This window comes from Triticum urartu, chromosome 7A (genome assembly GCF_056163025.1).
Source record: "Triticum urartu cultivar PI428250 chromosome 7A, HENAU_Tu73, whole genome shotgun sequence".
NCBI classification, from domain to species: Eukaryota; Viridiplantae; Streptophyta; class Magnoliopsida; order Poales; family Poaceae; genus Triticum; species Triticum urartu.
This window is the reverse complement of record NC_141879.1, coordinates 699,967,871-699,992,113: the sequence shown is the minus strand read 5'-3', so window position 1 is coordinate 699,992,113 and position 24,243 is coordinate 699,967,871. Positions and strand designations below refer to the sequence as shown.

At 48.6% G+C, this 24,243-nt stretch overlaps 1 protein-coding gene and 1 long non-coding RNA gene across 2 annotated transcripts; one reads left to right on the top strand and one right to left on the bottom strand.

Moving 5' to 3' along the window:
• Nucleotides 1-18,210: 18,210 nt before the first annotated feature.
• Nucleotides 18,211-19,219, top strand: LOC147961760 (uncharacterized). The gene is made up of 2 exons (XR_015610862.1): nucleotides 18,211-18,341; nucleotides 18,425-19,219. It is a non-coding gene; the product is annotated as an uncharacterized LOC147961760 (long non-coding RNA).
• A 1,891-nt stretch (nucleotides 19,220-21,110) lies between these two features.
• LOC147961759 (uncharacterized) lies at nucleotides 21,111-24,040 on the bottom strand. Its single transcript, XM_087533929.1, has 2 exons — nucleotides 23,644-24,040; nucleotides 21,111-23,485 (listed from the first exon to the last, which is right to left on the bottom strand). The coding sequence occupies exons 1-2, from the start codon at nucleotides 24,038-24,040 to the stop codon at nucleotides 21,111-21,113; spliced, it is 2,772 nt and encodes a 923-aa protein (XP_087390055.1).
• Between the last annotated feature and the right edge of the window lie 203 nt (nucleotides 24,041-24,243).

Sequence of the window (24,243 nt, the reverse complement as noted above, 5' to 3'; positions counted from 1 at the left end):
AGCAGTAGCGCTGGCCAGGGCAGCGCTACCGCTACAACTTAGCTGTAGCGCGTTAGCAGTAGCGCTCGACCCAGCGCTACTGCTACATGTATTTCAAGCGCTACTAGTAGGCTTTCTCCTAGTAGTGCATCCCATGGACCTGCGAGGGCTCAGATCGATGACGTGGCAGAGCACGCGGATCGATGACGTCGGCATAGCTATGCCGACGACCCCCGTTAGCTCTGTTGGCATAGGCCTCACTCCGTCAAACGGCCGTCGCTCGCCAGGTTGCCGAGCCCACCGCTATGCCGACGGCCGGACCTGTACCGATGGCCTGAGGTTTTTTTCTGAATTTAATAACATGACGTCATGTTTTTTATGGTGGGTCATCAAGATCTGTTCAAGGTGAAGCTTTAGAAGAATTGAAGAAGACTCTCCAACCAGAGGATGAAGATTGACATGAATAAGTTCAAATCAATCTGGGCCTAATGTTGGGGATATAACCCCACGGTGTGACCCACCCAGGAGGGGCCGGGTTACACTGTTGGCGACTCAGTAATAAAGTTAAGAAGGCCCAAGAATCATTACCTGAGAGCCTGGAGGCGGCTTACGAGGCGGTCCAGATGAAGGCCCAAGACCCGAAGACGGTGCGTGACCCGGAGGTGTAAGCCGCCCAACGATGACTTGCCTAGCAAGGCAAGGCGACTTAGAACCAGGGTCGGTCACGTTGTATGATCCGACCTGGACTCTTGTAAGTCCAGGGCCTCGACCTATGTATATAAAGGTGAGACCCTGCGGCGAGTAAACTTAAGTTACAATCAATCGAGAGCTAGGTTAAGCGATTCCGCTCCCTTGTAATCGATACTCAAGCAATATCAACAAAGGCAGGAGTAGGTTTTTACCTCCACCGTGAGGGGTCGAACCTGGGTAAACTCGCGTCTCTCGTCCCTCGCAACCCCTTTAAGCTAATCACCATAGCCATGGCCTTGCACCTAAGCCCTTTCACGAGGGCATCTGCCGTGACAAAACCAGAACAGTCACGGTTAGAGATGATACGAGCAGGCATACCATGAAGACGATAGACGTGGTCAAAGAACAATTGAGCCACTTGCAGTGCTGTGTACGAGTGCTTAAGCGGCATAAAATGTCCAAACTTGGTGAATTTGTCGATCACAACTAGGATCACTTAATAGCCTTGAGAAGATGGTAGTCCTTCTACGAAATCCCAATTGATGGTATGCCATGGATGTGGAGGTATCTCATGCGGTTGAAGCAGCCCTGGCTTGTGACAGTGTTTAGTCTTCGCCCGCTTATAGATATGGCAACTCTGGACATCCAGTGGCTGATAGTTTGAGCCACGACCATGCACTACTAGGGAAAACCTTATACACAGAACTTTAGCTATAGCGCGTGTTAAAAAAACACACTGGTGCTAAGTAGCAGTAGCGTGCTGGTGTAAACGGCGCTACAGATACAATTGTAGCAGTACCACGCCTGAAGATAAAAGCGCTACTACTAAAATCCCCACGGCTTAGCCGATAGGCTACACATAGTAGTAGCGATCTACGTAGAACCGCGCTACCGCTACTTGCTTGGTAGCAGCGCGTTTACGATGAAATGCGCTACTGCTAAAGGAAATAAAATTAAATGGAAAGCAAATAGAAAAGTAAATGAAAATGAAAGAAATAGAAAAAGGTGAAAGGAAAAAATAAAATGTGAAGAAAATAAATGAAAAAGGAGAAAAAAGAGAAAGGAATAGCAGTAGCACGTATTGAGGAAAACGCTGTAGCTAGCTTAGCAGTAGCGCACTTCCTGGAACGCGCTACTGCTACTTCTGACTTAACCGCGCGGTCGTTCTTCCCCACGGCCACTTCCCCAAATCCAGCTCCTCCGCTGTCGCCGCCGCCGTCTCCCATCGGCCGCCGCGCGCTCTCCCGTCGCTCTTCGCACACCCTCGACGCTGCCCCGTCCCCGATTCAACGCCGCCCCCGACCCCAACCTCGACGCCGCCCCCGACCCCGACCTCGACGCCGCCCTCCACCGCGCGCCCGAGCCCTGACCCCGACCTCGACGCCGCCTGCCCCTGCCTCGCTGCAGGCACCCGAGGTGAGCACGCGTGCTCCTCCCCCTCCCCTACCTCTGCCTAGCTAGGGTTCTTCAAATTTTATGTTAGGACCCCGATTCTAAGCCACACTGATCTAGCATGTAACACCTCATATCACTTTGCGGCCTCACACACAGTATTCACACGGGTGTCGCCTTACCTGGCCCGGGACCATTTGCGCCTTTTGGCTCACGTATATGATGGTGTCGCTAGCATCCATATGACAGAGAACCCGGGCCGACATGGCTAGTTGTAAACCCAAAGTGGCACTAACTTATGGGGACAGGCATACATGAAACAACATCGAGCATGTCGGTCAGCAGCGTGTGAATCCGGGCTGTAGCAACTGGGCTAACAGGACTCTGGGAACCCGGGCTGTAGCAGGCTAGCAGGACTCCGGATGTCACCGCGTGACATTTACCCGAAGGGACAGACACATGAACAAAGTGAATCACATGCCGGCCAGTCTAAGTGTTCCGGAGCAGTAGTGCTGGGCTAATAGGACTCCGATAGACCGGGCTGTAGCGGACTACCAAGGCTCAGTGGAAGCACCAGACTACATTTCCCCCTTAAGAGAGGCTACCAAGGATAAACAACTAGATTGTCGGATCCCACACATATCAAGCATTTCAATCATACACACAATATGCTCGATATGTGTAAATACAACATGGCATCACAACAAGACTCTACGACTCAGAGTATTTACTCATTAGGCTCCGAGGAGCCAAGTATTACAAACATGGGTCCCATGACCCAACATACAGAGCATACAAGCATCAAGCGGAAGCATGATCATGTCTGAGTACAGACAACTACAAATGAAAAAGTTGAGAAGCCTGACTATCTACAAGACCCTCCCAAGGGTACAAGATCGTAGCTGAGGTAACAAGCTAAACGTCGAAGTCCACGCGGAACTACTAGCGAGATTGACGTCTCTCTGCAAAAACATAAAATAGGCAAACGTGAGTACAAATGTACCCAGCAAGACTTCCATCAGAACTATCTACATATGCATCGGTATCAACAAAGGGGGTGGTGGAGTTTAACTGCAGCAAGCCAGCTTTGACTCAGTGGCTAACCTGAACTATGACTGCAAGTAACTCTTTTGAGGTGGCGCACACGAGTCCACATATTCACCATTTCAATACACCACTATGGATCCGCTCCCGTCTCCCTATGAGAACGCCATCCATAGCACTCACGCTTATCTTGCGTATTCTAGAGTATCCACTTTCACTTGTCTATGAACTATACAGGCAACCTAGAAGTCCTTTACCGTGGACACGACTACTCGAATAGATCATTTTTAACCCTGCAGGGGTGTACTTCTTCACACACGCTCTCGCCACTTACCACCATGTACATGTCGTGTATCTCGGCAACCTTCAAGAGGAAGCCTGGCGAGGGAGTCGGCCATGACCTGACTAACCACACAAGTCTCTAGTCCAGGTTTATCGCCTATTCCGGTTCCATCCGCGAGGAGATCCAGACCGGGTTTCGCTCACAGCCCCAAACGATGTGTGCAGGGTTCCCGAGACACCAAACGGGCGCCCGGTACACCGGGCCACGGTGTATCTACCGCATCATAGCCCACCCCTAGGGCCAGCGCTACGCACGGCCTCCAACACATATCCTACAAACACCAGAAACTAGTTGCAACTCCTGGACAGAGATCAAGGCGATTAATAAGTCGACAGGGTCCATTGGTTTCGGGCCCAATGCGTGGTAGTAGCTGTTCATGGATCACAAACACAGAACTCAGTTCCTGAGGACGGTTTCAATGAGACAACCCACGATGTACTCCTACATGGCCTCTCACCGCTACCTTTACCAAATCGTGTTCACACACTTAGCTCACACATAGTAGGACATGTTCATCACCATTCCAATTCATTCCTGATGAATCAGACCTGACTCAACTCTAAGCATTAGCAGGCATGACAAACAAGCATGAATGAGGAGGCACATCAGGGCTCAAACAACTCCTACTCATGCTAGTGGGTTTCATCTATTTACTATGGCAATGACAAGTCATGCAGAGGAAAAGGGGTTCAGCTACCGCAGCATGTAACAGTTGAATCGGTGTTGTCCTAATGCAGTAAAAGAGAGCAGGAGCGAGAGAGTGGGATTGTATCAGAATGAACAAGGGGTTTTTGTTTTCCTGACAGAGTGGTAGAGGGGTACTACCCTTCAGCTGGATACTCGTGAATATCCTCGGAGGCAGAACCTACCACGAAGATCACACCGGTAACTCAATCATTACATGGCAATATGCAACAATATGATGCATGCAATGACATGGCAAAATGAGTATGTTTTGGCTAATGCAGCTTTGAACAGGGTGGTTTGAGTTCATTTGAATCAAAGATTCAAATGCAAACCCAAAATATAAACTCATATAAGTGCATCATCTAGTTTCATCTAAACAGAAAAGTTAAGTTGCTCTAACATGCATGAAACCAGTACAGATGGATAGATTGGATTTTTCTGATCAATTTTCATATATAAATCTTTGTATTTGGAGTTACAGATTAATTTCTATGAATTTTTGAAGTTAGCACTATTTTCGAGAATTTCCTGAATAAGAATAAGTCCAGAAAATGTATTACTGCGTCAGCATTGCGCTAGCACTACGTCACCACTGCGTCAGCAGGTCAACTGCGCGGTCCAGGTCAAACCTGACCAGTGGGACCGACTGGTCAGTGTCACAGTTAGCTAACTAACTAAATTAGTATTAGTTTAACTCCTAGTCTAGGTTTGACCAGGGGGCGGGGCCCACATGGTCAAATGGGTCAAACCCACCGGCGACATGACGTCGACGAGGCCAGACGCGTGGAGCAGCGCGGGATTCCTCCTCCGGCGACCAAATGGACGACGTAGGGCATCTACGTGTAGCTGGGAGCGAGCTGCATCGGATGGTGCTAGTGGTTGGGCTCGGGGTCACCAGAAACGACGCCGGCGACGAGTTTGGCGGCGGCCGGAGCTCGGATGAGCTCGGACTCGTCGCTGTGGTGATCTTGGAGGCTCAAGGCCGGCTCCTACGGGGTCTACGTGGTGCTGTGAAGTCACTGGACATGGTGGTGTGCCCGTTGGGTGGCCGGAGCATCGTCGGCGACGAACTCAGGCGGCGGCGCGTGCGGTGGGCGCTTCTACGACTGCGGTGCGGCTGCGGCGGTGTCGGCCATGGTGGGAGAGGGTAAGGGAGAGGCGTTGGGGGAGAATAGAGGTGTCCAGGGGGGTCGGGGAGACGTCGTGGAGGTCGTCCAGACGTCCAGGGGCCCGAGCGGCAAGCAGCTGGCGCCGTGGCGAGCTCGCGCACGCCGGCGTCACCTCCCTGCCTGCCTGGCGAGGACGAAGCAGGTGGCTGGCACGGGCCAGCACAGTGCTGGGCCGCCAGGTGGGCCGGCTGGTGGCTTTGCCAGGTAAGTCTAGTTTCCCTTTGTTTCCTGTTTTCTTTTATTTCTGCAAGTTTGTGGCTTTTCTAAAAATACCTTGGCACTTTCAAAAATCGCCAAACTGCTCATGCTCACTGTATGGAATATAACCAACATGGAACATTTCAGTTTAGGATTATTTGGACATTTAAAATATTTAATAGTATTTTAATGCCCAAATGCAAATAGCATAGGATTTAATCAAGTGACCCTAAGATGACCTAGAAAATTGTGCAGCATTTTTGTCAGTGGTTTAAGACCAGGGCAAAGATGATGAACATTTTATAAGGGCATTTCAGGTTCATTGAAAAAGATATTAGTAAACCCTAGTTGTTTTCAGGGGGTGCCGGGGGTTTCTGTCATCCCCATTTCAAGTTTCTGAGAAATTTAAACATGATGCACACATGAAGGGCTAGCCTAGTGCAAAACAGATCTAGGGATGTGACAACTCACCCCTACTAAACAAGAATCTCATCCCGAGATTCATGTCGTGAGGTAAGAAGACAGAGGGACACAAGCTAATATAATCTTCACGATCCAGATGTCTTTCTCGAGGATGTTGATTCATTGCATCACCTTGATCTCGACGTCTTGCTTTGAGAACTACACCCAACATGACAATGAGAAGAAAGGGAGAATTTTAGAAGAATCGATCTTCTTGAGGTTCGAGCAACTTAGGATCATCTTAATGATCACAAGATCAACTCATGGAATGAGACGTAGAAAACATCTCTGGAGCTGAGAGGCAAAACATGCATTAGGAGGGACAGAAGAAACAATTTGACGAGGGTTTCAAAGTAGCGAGGAAACAATTACCATGATCCCATAACGGGGTACCTTGGGAGAGGTGACTCGTAAAATTATTCCCTTAAGTGGCAAAAAGAATTACTTTTGATACAGAGATCATTGGAACTCTCTATACCACACTGGTAGAAAAAGGGCCTATTGTCCCGGTTCGTAAGGGCCTTTAGTCCCGGTTCCTGAACCGGGACTAAAGGGTCGGTACTAATGCCACGGCGCTTTAGTCCCGGTTCAATCCAGAACCGGGACTGATGGGCCTCCACGTGGCCTGTGCGCGGAGCCCAGGCAGGAGACCCTTTGGTCCCGGTTGGTGGCACCAACCGGGACCAATAGGCATCCACGCGTCAGCATTTCTGTGGCTGGGGTTTTTGTTTTTTTGAAGGGGGGGGGTTGGGGGTTTTGAGGGTTTTGGGGGGTTAATTTAGGTGTTTCATATATTGTGTTAGCTAGCTATAATTAATAGAGAGAAGTGTCCTCTCTTATGTCCATGCTTGGTCGGCGCTACGTACTATACATACGTATAGAGAGGACTAGACACGCTAGCTAGCTAGTAAGCAAACGAAGTAAACAGAAGATCGTCATGAACATATATGCATACAGAGAGAAGTGATATCGACCGCCTCTCCTTCTCTGAGAGATTGGTCGAACAACAAGTTCTCGTATATCTATCCGATACTACCGGCTACATATATACAATAATTATCTCTTACAAATATAATCATACGGACTCACGGTCCACATAGTATTCTTCGTCTTCAGCGATCACGTGGTCAAGAAAGAATGCCGCCAATTCCTCTTGAATTGCTCGCATGCGAGCCGGTGCTAGGAGTTCATCCCGCTTCCGAAACATCTAATTTGAAGAAGGGGGTCAACACATATATATATGAATGAATGAAACTCAACACAAATGATGGTAATAAAATAAAATTGTGAATGTTGTTATTTACGTACTTCATATTGTTCGTCAGAGTACCCACCCCACTCACAGGTCGTGTGGCGGATGGACTCGCAGACGTAGTATCCACATAAATCATTCCCTTGTTCCTGCCACAATCACTTTACAAGAATTAGAGGTCAATCAAACTGATAAGCAAGAATGCTAAATGGTATTGATGAAACTAGCGCTTGAATCACTAGGAGATGCGCGGAACATGCTACTATAGTACTTACTTTCGGGTGTCTAAATTCCAGCTCCTTCGGCAGTCCCGGAACTTTTCTGGTGAATTTTCTCCAAACCCTGCCGGACAAAGAAAACAATTACTTGATATCAGGAAATGAACAAAGTTGCTGATATGGTGGATAATGATCGATTTAACTTACTTCTTGAGGATTTCAGTCATGTCCGCATACTCCTGGGGATCTTTTCGTTTAGAGTCCAAGACAGTTACTACTCCCTGCTCAAGCCTAATCTCTAGGAGAATATAGTGGTACCTGCGCACGCATGCATAACTCATCAATTACATTACTATAACCTGGACTAATATATAAGGGAAACCGAATATGCACAAGACAGTAACACTCACTTGAAGTTGTAAGGAAAGAGTATTATATCTTTGTTTTCATTTTTTTGAATGATCGTAGCAAGTTGGCCTCGGTATCTTCGGGACGATGTTCAACCTCAGTTGCATCTATGAGATATGTGTTAACGAACCCAATATCACCGATTTGTCTTTTCTTCAATTCGGCGATCTTCAATCTGCATAATATAGTGAGGATAATTATAAATACATGCAATGAAAGAGATGAGCTATATAGAGAGACTTAATGACAGAAGTAGTAGTACTTACAGACAGTAGCAGGTGACCGTTGTTTTATCGCGGGCCAATTGAGTGAAAAACTCATAGAACTCCTCAAATGGAATAGGTAACGGTTCAATTCCAACGAGGTCATGCTCCGGTTTAACTCTCGCATACAAAGTACTCCTCCCCCCCAGACTCTCTGCAGATTTTCAAGTACCAATCATGTAATCTTCGCATCATCGTTGTTAAAGATTTTTCATCTTTGACGAGAGGCTTCCTGTACTCGTATCTGTGTATCTGCACCTCCATGGGATCATAATGTACATCGTCGGGCAGGTAATCGTCAACATTGCAATAACCGGGCACCATCCTCGGATCGACGATGTCGCTAGGCACCTTGAGCGGGGGGCACGATTGCTTTGCTTGTTCGCCGAGCTGGGAAATTTGTTTCCCAGCTGCTCGTCGTTCTTTCAGCCTTTGATCACTGACTGTACTTCCCAACCGCTCCGCTTCGGCCCATGTCTTTACAATAATGCGCTCATAGTTGCCTTTCGGCGGAGACTTGGGTGGTTTTGCCAGGGCAGCCAGAGTGCGCTTCACTTTCACCGGATCTACCTTCTCCTCCGGAGGTGGATGTCTCTTTGCTTTCAACCCTTGAAACCAGTCATCCACTTCGGTTTGTGCGATCTTCGCGTTCTCCTCCGGGGTCCTCTTGTATGGTAACTTCTGTGGACACTTCAGAGAAGGACCGAATCTGTATGTCCTCCCACCTCTGGTTGTACTGCTAGACGCCGGCCGAGCAGCTGGAGCGGTTGTCTTCTTTACTTGCTTACGAGGGGGAGGAGAAGGACTACGACGCGCCGGAGCAGCTGCCGGAGCGGCGGAGGGTCTCTTCCGCCCTTGCTGACGAGGCGGAGAAGGAGGAGGCTGGCTGCTCGGGCGCGCCGGCACAGGCGGAGAAGGAGGCGGAGTGCCGCCACGCGCCGGAGAAGGAGCCGGCCGAGGGCCCTGATCGTCACTCGCCGGAGGAGGAGGCGGTGGAGGAGGCGGAGTGCCCTGAGTCGCCGGAGGAGGAGGAGGAGGCGGAGGCATCCAGTTCGGAAGGTTGATAAGCTCCTTCCGCCATAGGCATGGAGTCTTCAGAGCAGACCCCAGCCGAGTCTCCCCTTCACCGGTAGGGTGGTCAAGATGGAGGTCTTCAAATCCCTCCGTTATTTCATCCACCATCACCCTAGCATATCCTTCTGGAATTGGCCGGCAGTGAAAAGTTGCGTCGGGTTCAGTAGGATAAATAGAGCCAACAGCCACCTTGACCTTCAAATTCATCCATTGCGTCATAAGGTGGCAATTTTGAGACTCCGTGATAGCATCCACGGGATAGCTGGCAGGAGCCATCAAGGCATGCTCCGGCTGAAGCAGCTCGATGGAAGCCACGCTGCTTCTGCGCTGAGATGGCAGGGTAGCTTCGGGGGAAGCTTTGGCAGTACGTTTGCTGCGATTTGCTTCTTGTTCCTCTATCGCGTCTACCCTTGCTTGCAGCGCCTGCATTTGGGTCTGCTGCACTTTTTTCCTCCTCTCATGGGATTTGTAACTGCCTGCGTCCGGAAACCCAACCTTCCACGGAATGGAGCCTGGCGTGCCTCGTGTCCGTCCAGGGTGCTCAGGATTCCCGAGGGCCATTGTGAGCTCGTCATTCTCTCTGTCTGGAAAGAACGCCCCTTGCTGCGCTGGTTCAATATACTGCTTAAGCTTCCTGACTGGTATGTCCATTTGATTGTTCGTCCAAATGCACTTCCCTGTTACAGGGTCCAAGGTTCCGCCAGCCCCGAAGAACCAAGTCCGGCAACGGTCTGGCCAGTTAATTGTCTCTGGTTCGATCCCTTTATCAACCAGATCATTCTCAGTCTTGGCCCACTTAAGCCAGGCTATGAGGTAGCCACCTGACCCCGTGCGATGGTGATGCTTCTTCTTTGCAGCATTTTGCTTGTTTGTCGCCGACATCTTCTTACTCTTTTCCGATGTCTTGTGGGCCACAAATGCGGGCCAGTGATCTCTGATCTTCTCATATCTGCCCTTGAATTCTGGTGTCTCATTATTTTCGACAAACTTATTCAGCTCTTTCTTCCACCTCCTGAATAGTTCTGCCATCCTCTTAAGAGCAAAAGACTTGATTAATTGCTCTTTAACTGGGTTCTCTGGATTATCCTCTGGCGGTAGGGTGAAATTTGACTTCAGCTCAGTCCAAAGATCATTTTTCTGCATATCATTGACATAAAACACCTCAGGGTCTTCTATAGCCGGCTTAAACCATTGCTGGATGCTTATCGGGATCTTGTCCCTAACCAGAACCCCGCACTGAGCAACAAATGCGTTCTTTGTTCGGATGGGTTCAATCGGTTGGCCGTCGGGCACGATTGCTATGATCTCAAACCTTTCATCCGAGCTCAACTTTTTCTTCGGGCCTCGTCTCTTTACCGAAGTTGTGCTCGATTCGGAGGGCTAGAAAAAAGAACAAAGACTTAATTAATATGTGTACATACCAAAACAATGAATGCATCAATCAGCTAGTCAGCACAGGCTTAACTAATATATATACCTGGCCGGACTCGGTTCGGTCACCGGAGCCGTCATCACGGTCTCCTTCTTGCACCGGCATTGGGTCACCGGAGCCGTCCTCATGTTCTTCTTCTTGCACCGGCATTAGGTCAACGTAGCCAGCTTCTTCACCCTCTCCTTCCAGACCATCGGTGTCGTTGAGAAACAACGAGACGGCATCACTTCCTTCTGCGATTATGTCCCTCAACAACGCTTCTTGTGCTTCGTCTCGGGCGGTGTCCATAGTTTCTACAAATATTTACAACATGGCAATTATTATTCAAACATGACAGATGGATATATTAGTGGCAAACATAGAACTAGCTACCTAATCATAGTAAGGAATCATATATATTAATTAGTGGCCTCGACGCTGCTTCTCTAGGGTTTGGGGTGGCCTCGACAACGCTTCAAGGGTTTGGGGTGGCCTCGAGAACGCTTCAAGGAGGGGGTAATATCGACCCCCCACGTGTTGAAGCTATCGGGAGGGGGTATATATCGACAACGACGACACTACATCTATGTCCCTCGACGACCCTCGTTCTCGATAAAAAAAGAGGAAGAAGAAGAAAAAAAGAGGAAAAGAAAAAATAGAGGAGAAGAACTCCTCTATTCTTAATTCTCCTCTTTTTTTTCTTCTTCCTCTTCTTTTTTTATCCTCTTCTTCCTCTCATGTTCGAGAGGATCACCGAGGGGTCGGGAGGTTGCCTAGTGTCAAAGGATTCAACAAAACCATGTCTTCATCATTAGGCGAAAGTAAAAGGTGCATGATGGTACGAAGCTCTCCAAAGTTATTTTGGAACGGAGTCCTAGATAGGATAATTCGCTTTTTGGTACAAAGTTTAGCAAGAACCTTCCAAATATCGTTATTTGGAAGGCCTTTGCTGAAATTCATACAAAAGGCAAATTATCCTATCCGGGACACCATTCCAAAATAACTTTGGAGGACTTCGTCATGCCCTGGTTACTTCTGGCTAATGATGAAGCCATGGATTTCTTCAATACTTTGACACTAGGAAATCTCTCTCTCGACCCCTCGGCGATCCTCGACCCCTCAAACCCTCGACGACCCTGGAACCCTCGACCCCTCGGCGATCCTCTTCTTCCTCTCATGTTCGAGAGGATCGCCGAGGGGTCGGGAGGTTGCCTAGTGTCAAAGGATTCAACAAAACCATGTCTTCATCATTAGGCGAAAGTAACAGGTGCATGATGGTACGAAGCTCTCCAAAGTTATTTTGGAATGGAGTCCTAGATAGGATAATTTGCTTTTTGGTACAAAGTTCAGCAAGAACCTTGCAAATATTGTTATTTGGAAGGCCTTTGCTGAAATTCATACAAAAAGGCAAATTATCCTATCCGGGACACCATTCCAAAATAACTTTGGAGGACTTCGTCATGCCCTGGTTATTTCCGGCTAATGATGAAGCCATGGATTTCTTCAATACTTTGACACTAGGAAACCTCTCTCGACCCCTCGGTGATCCTTGACCCCTGGAACCCTCGACGACCCTGGAACCCTTGACCCCTAGACGACCCTGGAACCCTCGACCCTCGATCCCTCGACCCTATAGAACCCTCGAACCTTAAACCCTCGACCCTTGACCCCTTAACGACCCTCGACCCTAGTTCCCGACCCTCGACCCCTCGGCGATCCTCGACACCCTCGTTCCCGATAAAAATTAAGAAGAAGAAGAAGAAGAAGAAGAAGAAGAAAGAGGAGAAGAAGAAAGGAATAGCTAGAGGAGAAGATCGAATAAAAAAAAGAAGAAAAAAAAGAGGAGAAGAAGAAAGGAATAGTGGAGAAGAAGAAAAAAATAGAATATATTCTATTTTCTCTTCTTCTCCACTATTCCTTTCTTCTTCTCCTCTTCTTTTTCTTCTTTTTTCTTCTTCTTATTTATTTCTCCTCTTCTTCCTCTCCTCTTCTTCTTTCTTTCCTCTTCTTATTTTCTTTCTTTCCTACACTTCTTTTCCTTCCTTCTTAATATCACTTAGCAAATTTTGCAACGATAGAGAGGGGGTGCTCCCGTGGTCTAAAATCCGTCTATGCACGATAGAAAATTCTGAAAAAATACATCTATGATCCCTCAACGTCCCCGCCTCTCTCATGAACAAAAAAAATATGTGAATTAAAAAAACATCATGTTCTATGAACAAAAAACATCATATTTCATCCACATTCGTGCATACATCATATATGTGATCATCTATGAAAAAAACATCATATTCTATAAAAAATCATTACATATATATATATAAACAAGCATATATATATATATATATAACAAGTATATATATGAAAAAAAATTGCAAAGGGAGGGCGCCGGCGGCTGGACCAAGCTGAGGAGGCGGGCAGGGGCGCAGGCGACAGCGAGGGCGGGCCGGGGCGGCGCGCGTCGGGGCAGGGGCGCGGGCGATGGCGACGGGGGCGGGCCGGGGCGGCGCGCGTCGGAGCAGGGGCGGGCGGCGACGGCGAGTTCGTGGCAGGGGCTCGGGGCGCGGGGCGGCGCGCACGAGCAGGGGAGCTCGAGGCGACGGCGGGGGCGGCGAGGGCGCCGGCGCGCGGGGGCGGGAACGGGCAGGGGCAGGGGGACGGCGACGAGGAGCGGGCGGCGATGGCGAGCACGGGGCAGGGGCGCGAGGCGACGACGACGGCGAGCACGGGCAGCCTGGCGGCGTCGGGGGCAAATGGTCGATGAGAAACTGAAAATTTCCTAAGCCCTGCTTATATACATAGAGTATTGGTCCCGGTTTGTGGCACCAACCGTGACCAATGCCCCCCTTTAGTCCCGGTTGGTGCCACCAACCGGGACCAAAGGCCTGATTCGCCAGCCCAAAGGGCGGGAAGCGGCGGCCTTTGGTCCCGGTTGGTGGCACCAACCGGGACTAAAGGGGGGCATTGGTCATGGTTGGTGCCACCAACCGGGACCAATGGCCTTGTGCTGCCCTGCGCCCAAAAGTTTAGTCCCACCTCGCTAGTTGAGATGGCTCGGGAGTGGTTTATAAGCGCTGCTGCGCCCACCCTCCCGAGCTCCTCTCAACTGCAGGCTTTCGGGCCTAATCTGTCACTTCAATGCCTGTGGGCCTACTGCGGGCCTGAATCCTGGCCCATGGTAGGGTTTCTAGTCGTATTCAGGCCGTGGTGGCCCAGTAGGTGGCATTTTTTTTGTTTTTTTGTTGCTTTATTTATTTTCTTTTGTTTTTTGCTTTATTTTTTAATTCTTTATGCTTTTAGTTTTAGAAAAATTATAAACTTTTTGTTAATGCCATTAGTTTTCAAATTTGAAAACACTTTTTTAGTTTTTTTGTTTTCTTTGTTGCTTTATTTATTTTATTTTGTGATTAACTTTACTATAAAAATAGTTTTTTCCTGTTTTTTTGATTTGTTTTTTGCATTATTTATTTTCTTTTGTTTTTTGCTTTAATTTTTAATTCTGTTTGCTTTTAGGTTAGCAAAATTATAAACTTTCTGTTAGTGCCATTAGTTTTAGAAAAATTATAAACTTTCTGTTAGTGCCATTAGTTTTCAAATTTGAAAACACTTTTTTAGTTTTTTTTGTTTTCTTTGTTGCTTTATTTATTTTATTTTATGATTAACTTTACTATAAAAATAGTTTTTTCCTGTTGTTTTGATTTGTTTTTTGCATTATTTATTTTCTTTTGTTTTTTGCTTTAATTTTTAATTCTGTTTGCTTTTAGGTTAGCAAAATTATAAACTTTCTGTTAGTGCCATTAGTTTTAGAAAAATTATAAACTTTCTGTTAGTGCCATTAGTTTTCAAATTTGAATAGTTAAAATTTGAATTCTTTGAAAATTGTTTGAATCACAAGTTTGTGACTAACTTACTAAAAAATGAGAATAGATGCGCTTATAAAGAAAATTCAACCTAAATTCCTAGTAAATTTCTATGAATTTCAGAGAAATTCACTATGAATTTAGGTTAGACTTTTCTCTATTAGGGCATCTATTTTCACTTCGAGAGGAGCTCAACAAGGCAGAGAGGGAAGGGCTTATAAACCGGTGTGAGCCCCCTTCGGTTGGCGAGGTGGGACTAAACTCTGCCCGCAACGAGGACCAACCCTTTAGTCCCGGTTTGTGGCACAAACCGGGACTAATGGTCATGGGCCAGGGGCGAACCATAAGACATGAAAGCATTTCAAATGAACTCTGAAAAAGTTGAAAGTTGGGATGGTATCATAATTTCACCCACATAGCATGTGCATGTACAAAACGGACAATGGTAGCATGTTCGTGTGTTACAAAGTTGGCATGGTATCGTCTGGTTCCTCTTGATCTTCACCAGTTCCCCCCGTTGCAGCATCACCGTATTCAGGGGGCACATAGTTGTCATCGTACTCTTCTTCTTCGCCGTCTTCCATCATAACCCCTATTTCTCCGTGCCTCGTCCAAACATTATAGTGTGGCATGAAACCCTTGTAAAGCAGGTGGGAGTGAAGGATTTTCCGGTTAGAGTAAGACCTCGTATTCCCACATTTAGTGCATGGACAGCACATAAAACCATTCTGCTTGTTTGCCTCAGCCGCATCGAGAAACTCATGCACGCCCTTAATGTACTCGCGGGTGTGTGTGTCACCGTACATCCATTGCCGGTTCATCTGCGTGCATTATATATAATTAAGTGTCCAAATTAATAGAAGTTCATCATCACATTAAAACCAAAGTGCATACGTAGTTCTCATCTAACAACATATAGCTCTCCAGAGCATCTAATTAATTAAACCATACATTGAAACTATGTAAAACATTTCAATGCGAAAACAAATGCGATCATAATCGCAACCAAGGTAACAATTGATCCAACGGCATAATGATACCAAGCCTCGGTATGAATGACATATTTTCTAATCTTTCTAATCTTCAAGCGCATTGCATCCATCTTGATCTTGTGATCATCGACGACATTCGCAACATGCAACTCCAATATCATCTTCTCCTCCTCAATTTTTTTCCTTCAACAAATTGTTTTCTTATTCAACTAAATTTAACCTCTTGACAATATGGTCGGTTGGCATTTCCGATTCACATACATCCTACATAAATAAAATCTATGTCACGTTGGTCGGCATAATTTTCATAAACAATAAATGAACCAATAGTTATAAAGATAATATATATACCACATCCGAATCATAGACAGGACGAGGGCCGACGGGGGCGGATACCAAAACCATCGCACTATGTAAGATGCAATAATAAAAGTAAGAAAATAATACAAGTATCTATGTAAACATACAAGTAAGAATATTTTTCCTTTCAGAAAGAAGATAAAACAAGAGGCTCACCACGGTGGTGCCGGCGATGAGCTCGGCGCGGGTGATCGACGGCGGTGAAGACGGGGACGGGGTGTGACGGACCGCTAAACCTATGGAAAATGGAGCTTGGAGGTCGAGCTTGGAGAGGAGAAAGCTTAAGTAGTGTGGCTCGGGCATTCCATCGAACACGTTGTGTGCATAGGAGGTGAGCTAGAGCACCACCAAGCCCTCTCCCCCTCGGCCAGAGAAAAACAGAGCACTGGGGTGCTCTGCTCGCGAGCGAGGGGTATATATAGGCACCTCATTGGTCCCGGTTGGTGGCATGAGCCGGGACTAAAGGGGAGCCTTTGGTCCCGGTTCAAGCCACCAACTGGGACCAATGGTGGTGGGCTAGGAGCGAGGCCCATTGGTCCCGGTTCATCCCACCAACCGGGACCAAAGGTCCAGATGAACCGGGACCAATGGCCCACGTGGCCCAGCCAGCCCCCTGGGCTCACGAACCGGGACCAATGCCCACATTGGTCCCAGTTCTGGACTGAACCGGGACTAATGGGCTGACCCGGCCTGGACCAAAGCCCTGTTTTCTACTAGTGCCAGCCTAAGGAAATTCACAAACGACCGTTTGAAGGAGTTCGGAAGAACGGCACACTCGGGCTAGAATGGATGATGTGGACTACCTTGTTGAAAACAACGAAATGGATGATTTTTGCTTATCATCAGAAATGGATGGGACTCATGGTAAGTCCACCATTGAAGATGAACCTGGACAACAACTGCTGAGAAGGGCAGCCCATGGAAAATTGGCACGATGGGGTGCAAGCTGGGAACAAAATGCAAATGTTGGGAATGTTCCAACCATCATATCTGCCTGAGATTCAGATCTGGTTGGTGTGAGGATATTCCAGACTCATCAAGTCTAGAAAGAAAAATGAAAGTTTGCAACACAAATCGACAAGATGACGTTGTGAGATTCTCGGGGAGTGAACTACGATAGCAAGCTCCAAAACATGAGCTGGTTCTGCTACATACATGTGAACACGTTGTCCAAGACAAGCATGACCACATAGTAGTCTTACAATGAAACACTATCGAGTTCTGATTGGGAACCATCATTGCAGAGAGCGAAGTCCTGCGCATGTACCTTTGGGTCCTTAAGGGTTAGCACTCAAGAACTTCTTTTCCTTGAACAAATCAATCGGTGGCTTTATGTGCTAGGGAATACATATGGAGTGGAGGTAATTAATCTACCAAACCATAGAATACTTCAGACGTATGCATGACTGATTTGAGGTCATATGAAGAGGTTGACTCAAATCAGAAGGGCATAAGGTAAAGGAGTAAAAAGACCCCGATTCTAAGTCACACCGATCTAGCATGTAACACCTCATATCACTTTGCGGCCTCATGCACGGTATTCCCACGGGTGTCGCCTTACCTGGCCAGGGACCGTTTGCGCCTTTTGGCTCACGTATATGATGGTGTTGCTAGCATCCATATGAAAGAGAACCCGGGCCGACATGGCTAGTCGTAAACACAAAGTGGCACTAACTTATGGGGACATGCATACATGAAACAACATCGAGCATGTCGGTTAGCAGCGTGTGAATCCGGGCTATAGCAACTGGGCCAACAGGACTCCAGGAACCCGGGTTGTAGCAGGCTAGCAGGACTCCGGATGTCACCGCGAGACATTTCCCCGAAGGGACAGACACAGGAACGAAGTGAATCACATGCCGGCCAGTCTAAGTGTTCCGGAGAAGTAGTGCTGGGCTAATAGGACTCTGGTAAACTGGGCTGTAGCGGACTACCAAGGCTCAGTGGAAGCATCAGACTACATTTCCGCCATAAGAGAGGCTACCAAGGATAAACAACTAGTTTGTCGGATCCCACACATACGAAGCATTTCAATCATACACACAATATGCTCGATATGTGTAAATGCAACATGGCATCACAACAAGACTCCACGACTCAGAGTATTTATTCATTAGGCTCCGAGGAGCCAAGTATTACAAACATGGGTCCCATGACCCAACATACAGAGCATACAAGCTGTAACATCCCAAAATTCTAAATTTTGGAATGTTATATTAAATAAATAGTTTTGATTGTTTGTTTGATTGTTGTGTGATTGATTGACTGAAAGTGAGTGAAATTCAAACTTTTGAAAGTTAAATGAGAGGGAATAAAAGGACTTTCCCAAAACTTTCATTTTTGCATTTATGATCTCCATGAAATTCAAATTCTTTTCATCACAAAACCCTGGAGAGAAGATAACACCACCGTGACAGCCTCCACTGGTATCCTTATGGCACCAGTGACATTGCAGGAGGCGGTGGAGATATCATTGTGTTTGACACAGAAGCAGAGTCATTCCGGTGGATGCGCAGTCCCACCCAGCCGTGCAATCATAGTAAGTTGTTCGACATGGAGGAAACACTTGCTTTCTGGGGCCGCTCAGTTTCTAACACTTCTATGGATGTCTGGGAGATGCAGGATTACGAGGCTGAAATCTGGGCTTTCAGGTACAGGATTGATGTATCAACGGTGGAGGCATCAAGACAACTTTATTTAACTTCTTTCAAAAAGAAAAAGACAAGACCACTTGATTCTGCCGTGCGGTTGTTTAATGATATGGCTGTGCTAAACGAGCGTGAGCTGCTGGTCAGGTTTAACCACCAACATGTGTTGCGTTGTGATATTGATGGCAAATTCTTAGGTATTGTGAACATCGGAAAAAGTCAGTATCGCATGTGGCTTACCCCCCACCGCCTCAAAGAGAGCATTGTTCCAATTCCAGGCCATGAGATGCAAGAAGATGAGGAGCCTCCATTCTCCACAGGGCATGTCTGAATGATCATGATTCCTGGTTTGCTTTGCTATCACTCAGATCATGCCTTCTGTTCTAGCTCTTCTTACTTAGTAGTACTAGCAGACCAGCAGTAGACGAACATGCCATTTTGGATGGTTGCAGTAGCACCTGTGATATCATTTGGTTGTATTATGATGTGCTGAATATCCTTTTAATGTTCTAAAGTATGAAGTATCGATCTATGATATTAGAACCTTTTATTACTGTTCCTCCCTGCCTCCCAAATCTGCTTTAGATTCGTCGCAGTTAAGATGCACGAGCGACATTTTTAATACTAGAAATTCAGTCTTTCTTTTACTGCAAGATGAGACTTTCGCTCCTGGTCATGCTCTTTGAGTGGAGGCATTTTTAGTGTTTGAAATGTTATGCTGTATCACTTCCATAGCCTGTCAATTTGATCTCTGTTGTCCATTATGCAATTTGGGCATAACAATGTTTCAGGAGGTTAACAGATGCTGTGTGTGTCAACATGTTTTATTAGGATCACAACATGCGTATCATGGCCTTAATTAGCACACTTTTGTTTTTGATAGATTAATGCTGCTATGATTGAAGAAAGAGCCTTGGTGCTTTGGTGGTATGTTGGGAGTACTGCTAGTCCTTTTTTCCTGCTGTTTTCTGTTTCCAGAGTTTTCTGTTTATTTTTCATTTGGTCATGTAGAACCGGAGGATGTGCTCTCCAGGAGCAGATAAATATGCCTCTTCTTGGTTCAGCTTTCTCTGGATAAAACATCTCTTTTCTCCCCTCAACTGAGACGCCGGACTGAACAATTAGCACTAGAACGATATCGAACAGAAGACGACCTTTTCAGGAATTTTTTTTGCTGAGTGGGCCTACGTTGGATTATATAGAAACGTTGGATTATATAGATGAGAAACAGAGTTCATCTTTCAAAGAACTTTACGGAATCACCTTGCCCAAGCACCCGTTTAGCATTACTTGAGTTTGTCCAGTTTTTAAGTTCTCCCAAATCTAGTTGACCCAAGGGTCTCCAAAACCTCTGTCCTAGTAATTGCAGAATGCAGCTCCAACTGACGGAGTCAAAAGCTTCTTGGAAATCCATCTTCAGCACGATCAAAAGGCATTTTACGCCTCTGAGCACATCGCTCGAGCTTCGAAGCTAAAGCAAAGTTTTTCACTATGGCACGTCCTCTGATAAAGTCTGATTGCATGCAATGAACAAGCATTGATATGAACTGCTGCAACCTAATAGCCAGAACCTTTGTGAGAAGCATGGTGAGGCTATGGACCAGTGTAATTGGGCGGTAATGCGTGATTTCTAGCGGAGTCTCAACCTTGGGGAGTAGGGATATGTGTGCTATAGATTAACTCCGGAGATATCAATTTTGTTCTCGTAGAACTCTGAGAAAATAGCCATCAGATCGTTTTTCAGAAGTGAAGCATTTGCTTAATATAACTTGTTTGTGAAACCATCTAGCACCTGGCTCCTGTTATTGGGTGATAATTTGATTGCTTGCAAAATCTCTTCCCAAGAGAAGGGCAGGGATAAGCTCGCAAGGCAAATTGAATCTAACTGATCATAGAGCAGAGGCAGGTTAATAGTTGGCTGCGATGGAATTACGCACCCGAAAATGTTGCTGTAGAACCCGGTTGAAATATCCAGCTTGTCTGCGTGCCGAAATGCTAAATATTGTCCTTGACTAGCACCTGGATTTTGTTTCGTCTAGCTTGACAGTTTGCATCAATATGAAAGAATCCAGGGTTCTCATCACCAAAAATGTTAGGCTTGTGGCAACAACGACACACCTATTTGGAGGTGAATTAGTAGCTCTTCTGACTTCTCCTATGGTGATTCATTCAACAAAATGTTTGGTTGGCAGTGGTTCGAGGACGTCCTTCTGGTTTGATGAATTGTCCGGGTGCGGCAGGCGATCATGCACTTTTCCTACCCTGCTCTCTTTTGCCTGAAACCAGAGCTGCACTATTTCCTCGCAATTCAGTCAGGATGCTTGCAGCATCTAACTAGACCCTAACCTTTCTGCCTCGGCTAGCCATGAGCTTGATCTGCTGCTTCAACACCTAACCAGTATGCAGCTGAAACCCGGAGGAGGTGACTCAAGGACATCCTCTATTGACAGCTCGGGGGCTACCACTGCATATACTTTTTATAAGCTTTTGACTTTCTTTTTTTCTCGAATACGCTAAGGAAGCGTATCATTGCATTGATAGACGGAGAGAAAAAAGAGAAGGTACAGGGGTGGGAATCATAGCCTCGTGCGCATAGATGGCGAGCCTATGAACCCGGGGGAGCAGAGGTAGGGGGGTGCTCAGCCCCAACAATTACAATGTCAGGTTACAAAATGGTTCGAGGCTAGCCCTCGAGCTCCAGCAGCAGCCCATGAACGAGCTTCGTCCTTGATGGCGGCGATCAGGGAAGAGGAAGAAGGGGTAACCTTGTCGAAGATGATCGCGTTCCGGTGTCGCCACAGGGACCAGGCAACGAGGGAGGCGATAGTGGCCAGGCCACGCCTGCGCGCAGCCGGGAGGGGAATCAGGGCTGCGGAGAGCCAGGCAAAGTAGCCGGTGGTGCCATCGGGCGCAACCGTCGTTGGGGAACACCACGAGAGGATCTCGTGCCATGTGATGCACGCGAACACGCACCCCACCAAGATGTGATGGAGTGTTTCGGGCTCCTGACAGCAAAAGACACACACGGGCTCATGTGGCAGACCTCGCCAAGCCAGGCGATCAGCAGACCAACAACGGCTAAGGGATGCGAGCCAGATGAAGAATTTGACCGAGGTGGGGGCACTAGTTTCCCAGGTGAGGCGCCAAAACTCGGAGGCCGTGGATCCATGAAATAGGGCGCTGTAGCATGAGGAAGCAGAGTAGACGCCATTGGCAGTCCAGCGCCAGCGAAGCAGGTCCGGGCGCGGGACAAGCTCGACAGTCTGGAGGCGGCGCCAGAGCTCCACATATTCAACCGCGGCCGCGGGACCGAGGGGGCCTCGGATGTCAGAGATCCAGCAACGGTCAGAAAGCGCCTGGGCCACCGTACGCAAGCGCCGGACACGGCGAGGAACCAGCGCCACCAAGGAAGGGGCGCTGTCAAGGGGGGAAAGACCGTCCAGCCACGGGTCCAACCAGAAGCAGCAGGTGTTGCCATCACCAAGGATCCACGACGTGGATGCCCGAAAAAACTGAGTCACCTCAGGGTCGCGCGGGAGCTGTAAGTGTGCCCACGACCGAGAGTGGTCAGTAGCCTGGAGCCAAAGCCAACGCGTCCGAAGCGAGATGCCAGTGCGGTGAAAGTCGCGGATGCCCAGACCCCCCAGCTCGATCGGGCGGCAAACCCGTGCCCAGCTAACTAGGCAAGAACCAGCGCGTGCGTCCTTCCTCCCATGCCAGAGGAAATCACGGAGGATACGATTGGCCTGCTTCAGGATGGCAGGGGAGAGGGCCATGGCGAGGAGCATGTGGACAGGCATAGCGCTCAGAACATGACGAACCAAGTTGAGCCGCTCGCCGCGGTTGAGCAGAGCAGCTTTCCAAGTAGCAAGCTTGCGACCAAGCTTCTCGATCAAGGGAAGCAGGTGGGCGGTAGGAACTTTCCTGAGCGAGAGAGGGAGGCCTAGGTAGCGAATGGGAAAGGGCACCACCGGGCAGGCGAGGGCGGTGGTGACGTTGCTCGCAAAGCCGTCCAGGCACTGGATGAGGGCGGCCTGGCACTTCGTGAAGTTAGTGCGCAAGCCCGAGGCAGTGCCGAAGCGCTCAAGCAGAGAGTTGATAGCAGAGAGCTCAGATTCATCGGGGTGGCAAAAGATGATCACATCGTCAGCGAAGAGAGAGACGCTAAATGGGGCATGCCTGCGCGTCAGCCGCTTGATGATGCTGGACTGAACGGCGAACTGGAGCAGCGTGTTGAGCGTGTCGATGACCAGCACGAACAACATCGGGGAGACCGGATCCCCTTGGCGAAGGCCCTGGCCGTGCGGAATCGGGGGGCCTGGCGTGCCATTGATCAGGACGCGCGTTGAGGCTGTCGAGATCAGAATGGAAATCCACTCACGCCACCGCGGGCCAAATCCCATGTGTTGGAGCACCTGAAGCAGGAAGGGCCAGGAGACAGAGTCGAACGCTCGCGCGATATCCAGCTTGAGTAGCACATGGGGTTGCTTCAGTTGGTGCAGCTGCCTCGCGGTCTGCTGGACGAGGAGGAAGTTATCATGAACGCTCCGTCCCGAGATGAAGGCACTTTGGTTGGTGGAGATGAGTTCGCCGAGGCGCAGCGCCAAGCGGAGCGAAAGAACCTTAGCAAAGAGCTTCGCGATCAGATGGATGAGGCTGATCGGCCGATAATCAAAGAGGGAGGCGGCGTCGGGTCGCTTAGGAAGCAGAGTGATGTACGCCTCATTGAGCCGCTGGAAGGCGTGGCCATTTAGCGCGTAGAGCTTGTCGAAGACGTCGCAAAGGTCGTCTTTGATTATGTGCCAACACGAGCGTAGAAACTCGACAGTGAATCCGTCGGGGCCGGGTGCCTTTCCAGAAGGGAGCCGCTTGATAGCCTCCCAGATTTCCGCCGACGAGAACGAGCGATCCAAGGCAGAGAGGTCGAAGGAGCGCTGGCCAATGGCCGCCAGGTCGAGGGTGAACCCGCGTGCGGCAGGGGCGTCGAGAACGGAAGAGAAGTGCGTGAACGCGGCCTGGGCTAGGTCCGCCTCACCTGACACGTGCACCCCATCCACAAGGAAGCTGAGGATGCGGTTCTTATTGCTACGGTGAGACGCCCGAATCTTGGAGATGGCGGCAGGAGCTTCGCCAGCCCAAAGCCAGCACAACCAGGCACGCTGGCGGGCGATCGACCACTCGAGGGAGGCCAACCCGAGGTATTTACGCTTGAGCTGCCGGCGGAGCCAGGTCTCGGGGGGGGGGGGAGGCGGCGAGTGTCTTGAGCCTCGTCAAGCTTGGCGATGAGCTCGCGGGCAACCCCAAGCTGAGCAGTAAGATTGGAGGCGAAGCGACAGCTCCATCTTTGGAGGCTGCGCGCGGTGACCCTGAGGCGAGCAAAGATGCGCCTGAACGGGTCGAGCTCCGGGGCCGTGGAGTGCCACGCCGACTGGACGGTGTGTTGAAAGCCATCAAGGCTGGGCCAGTACTGTTGGAAGTGAAAGCGCCTGCTGCCGCCGCCCGGGTGGCACGGTCCAGGAGGAGGGGAGAGTGATCTGAAACCGTAGACACCAGACAACGCAGGAGGCAGTGAGCGTGGTCGAGCTCCCATGACGGGGTACACAGCACACGGTCATTACGGACCAGGGTCGGGTTGTCCTGCTCATTGGACCAAGTGTAGCGCCGCCCATGGAGGTAGATGTCGTGGAGACCATGATCCGAGATAAAACGTCGGAATTTGTTCATCGTGCGCCTATTAATGCGGTCATTGCTTTTGTCACTGGCCGAGGCAATCATGTTAAAATCACCACCCAA

Bases quoted from the DNA above. Each gene is read 5' to 3' on its own strand.
- LOC147961759 (XM_087533929.1), bottom strand. From the start codon at position 24,040: ATGGGAGCTCGACCACGCTCACTGCCTCCTGCGTTGTCTGGTGTCTAC. The intron at 23,486-23,643 runs GTTGGCCTCCCT...TGCACGTGTCAG, and splicing joins CTCAAGCGTAAATACCTCGG to GTGAGGCGGACCTAGCCCAG.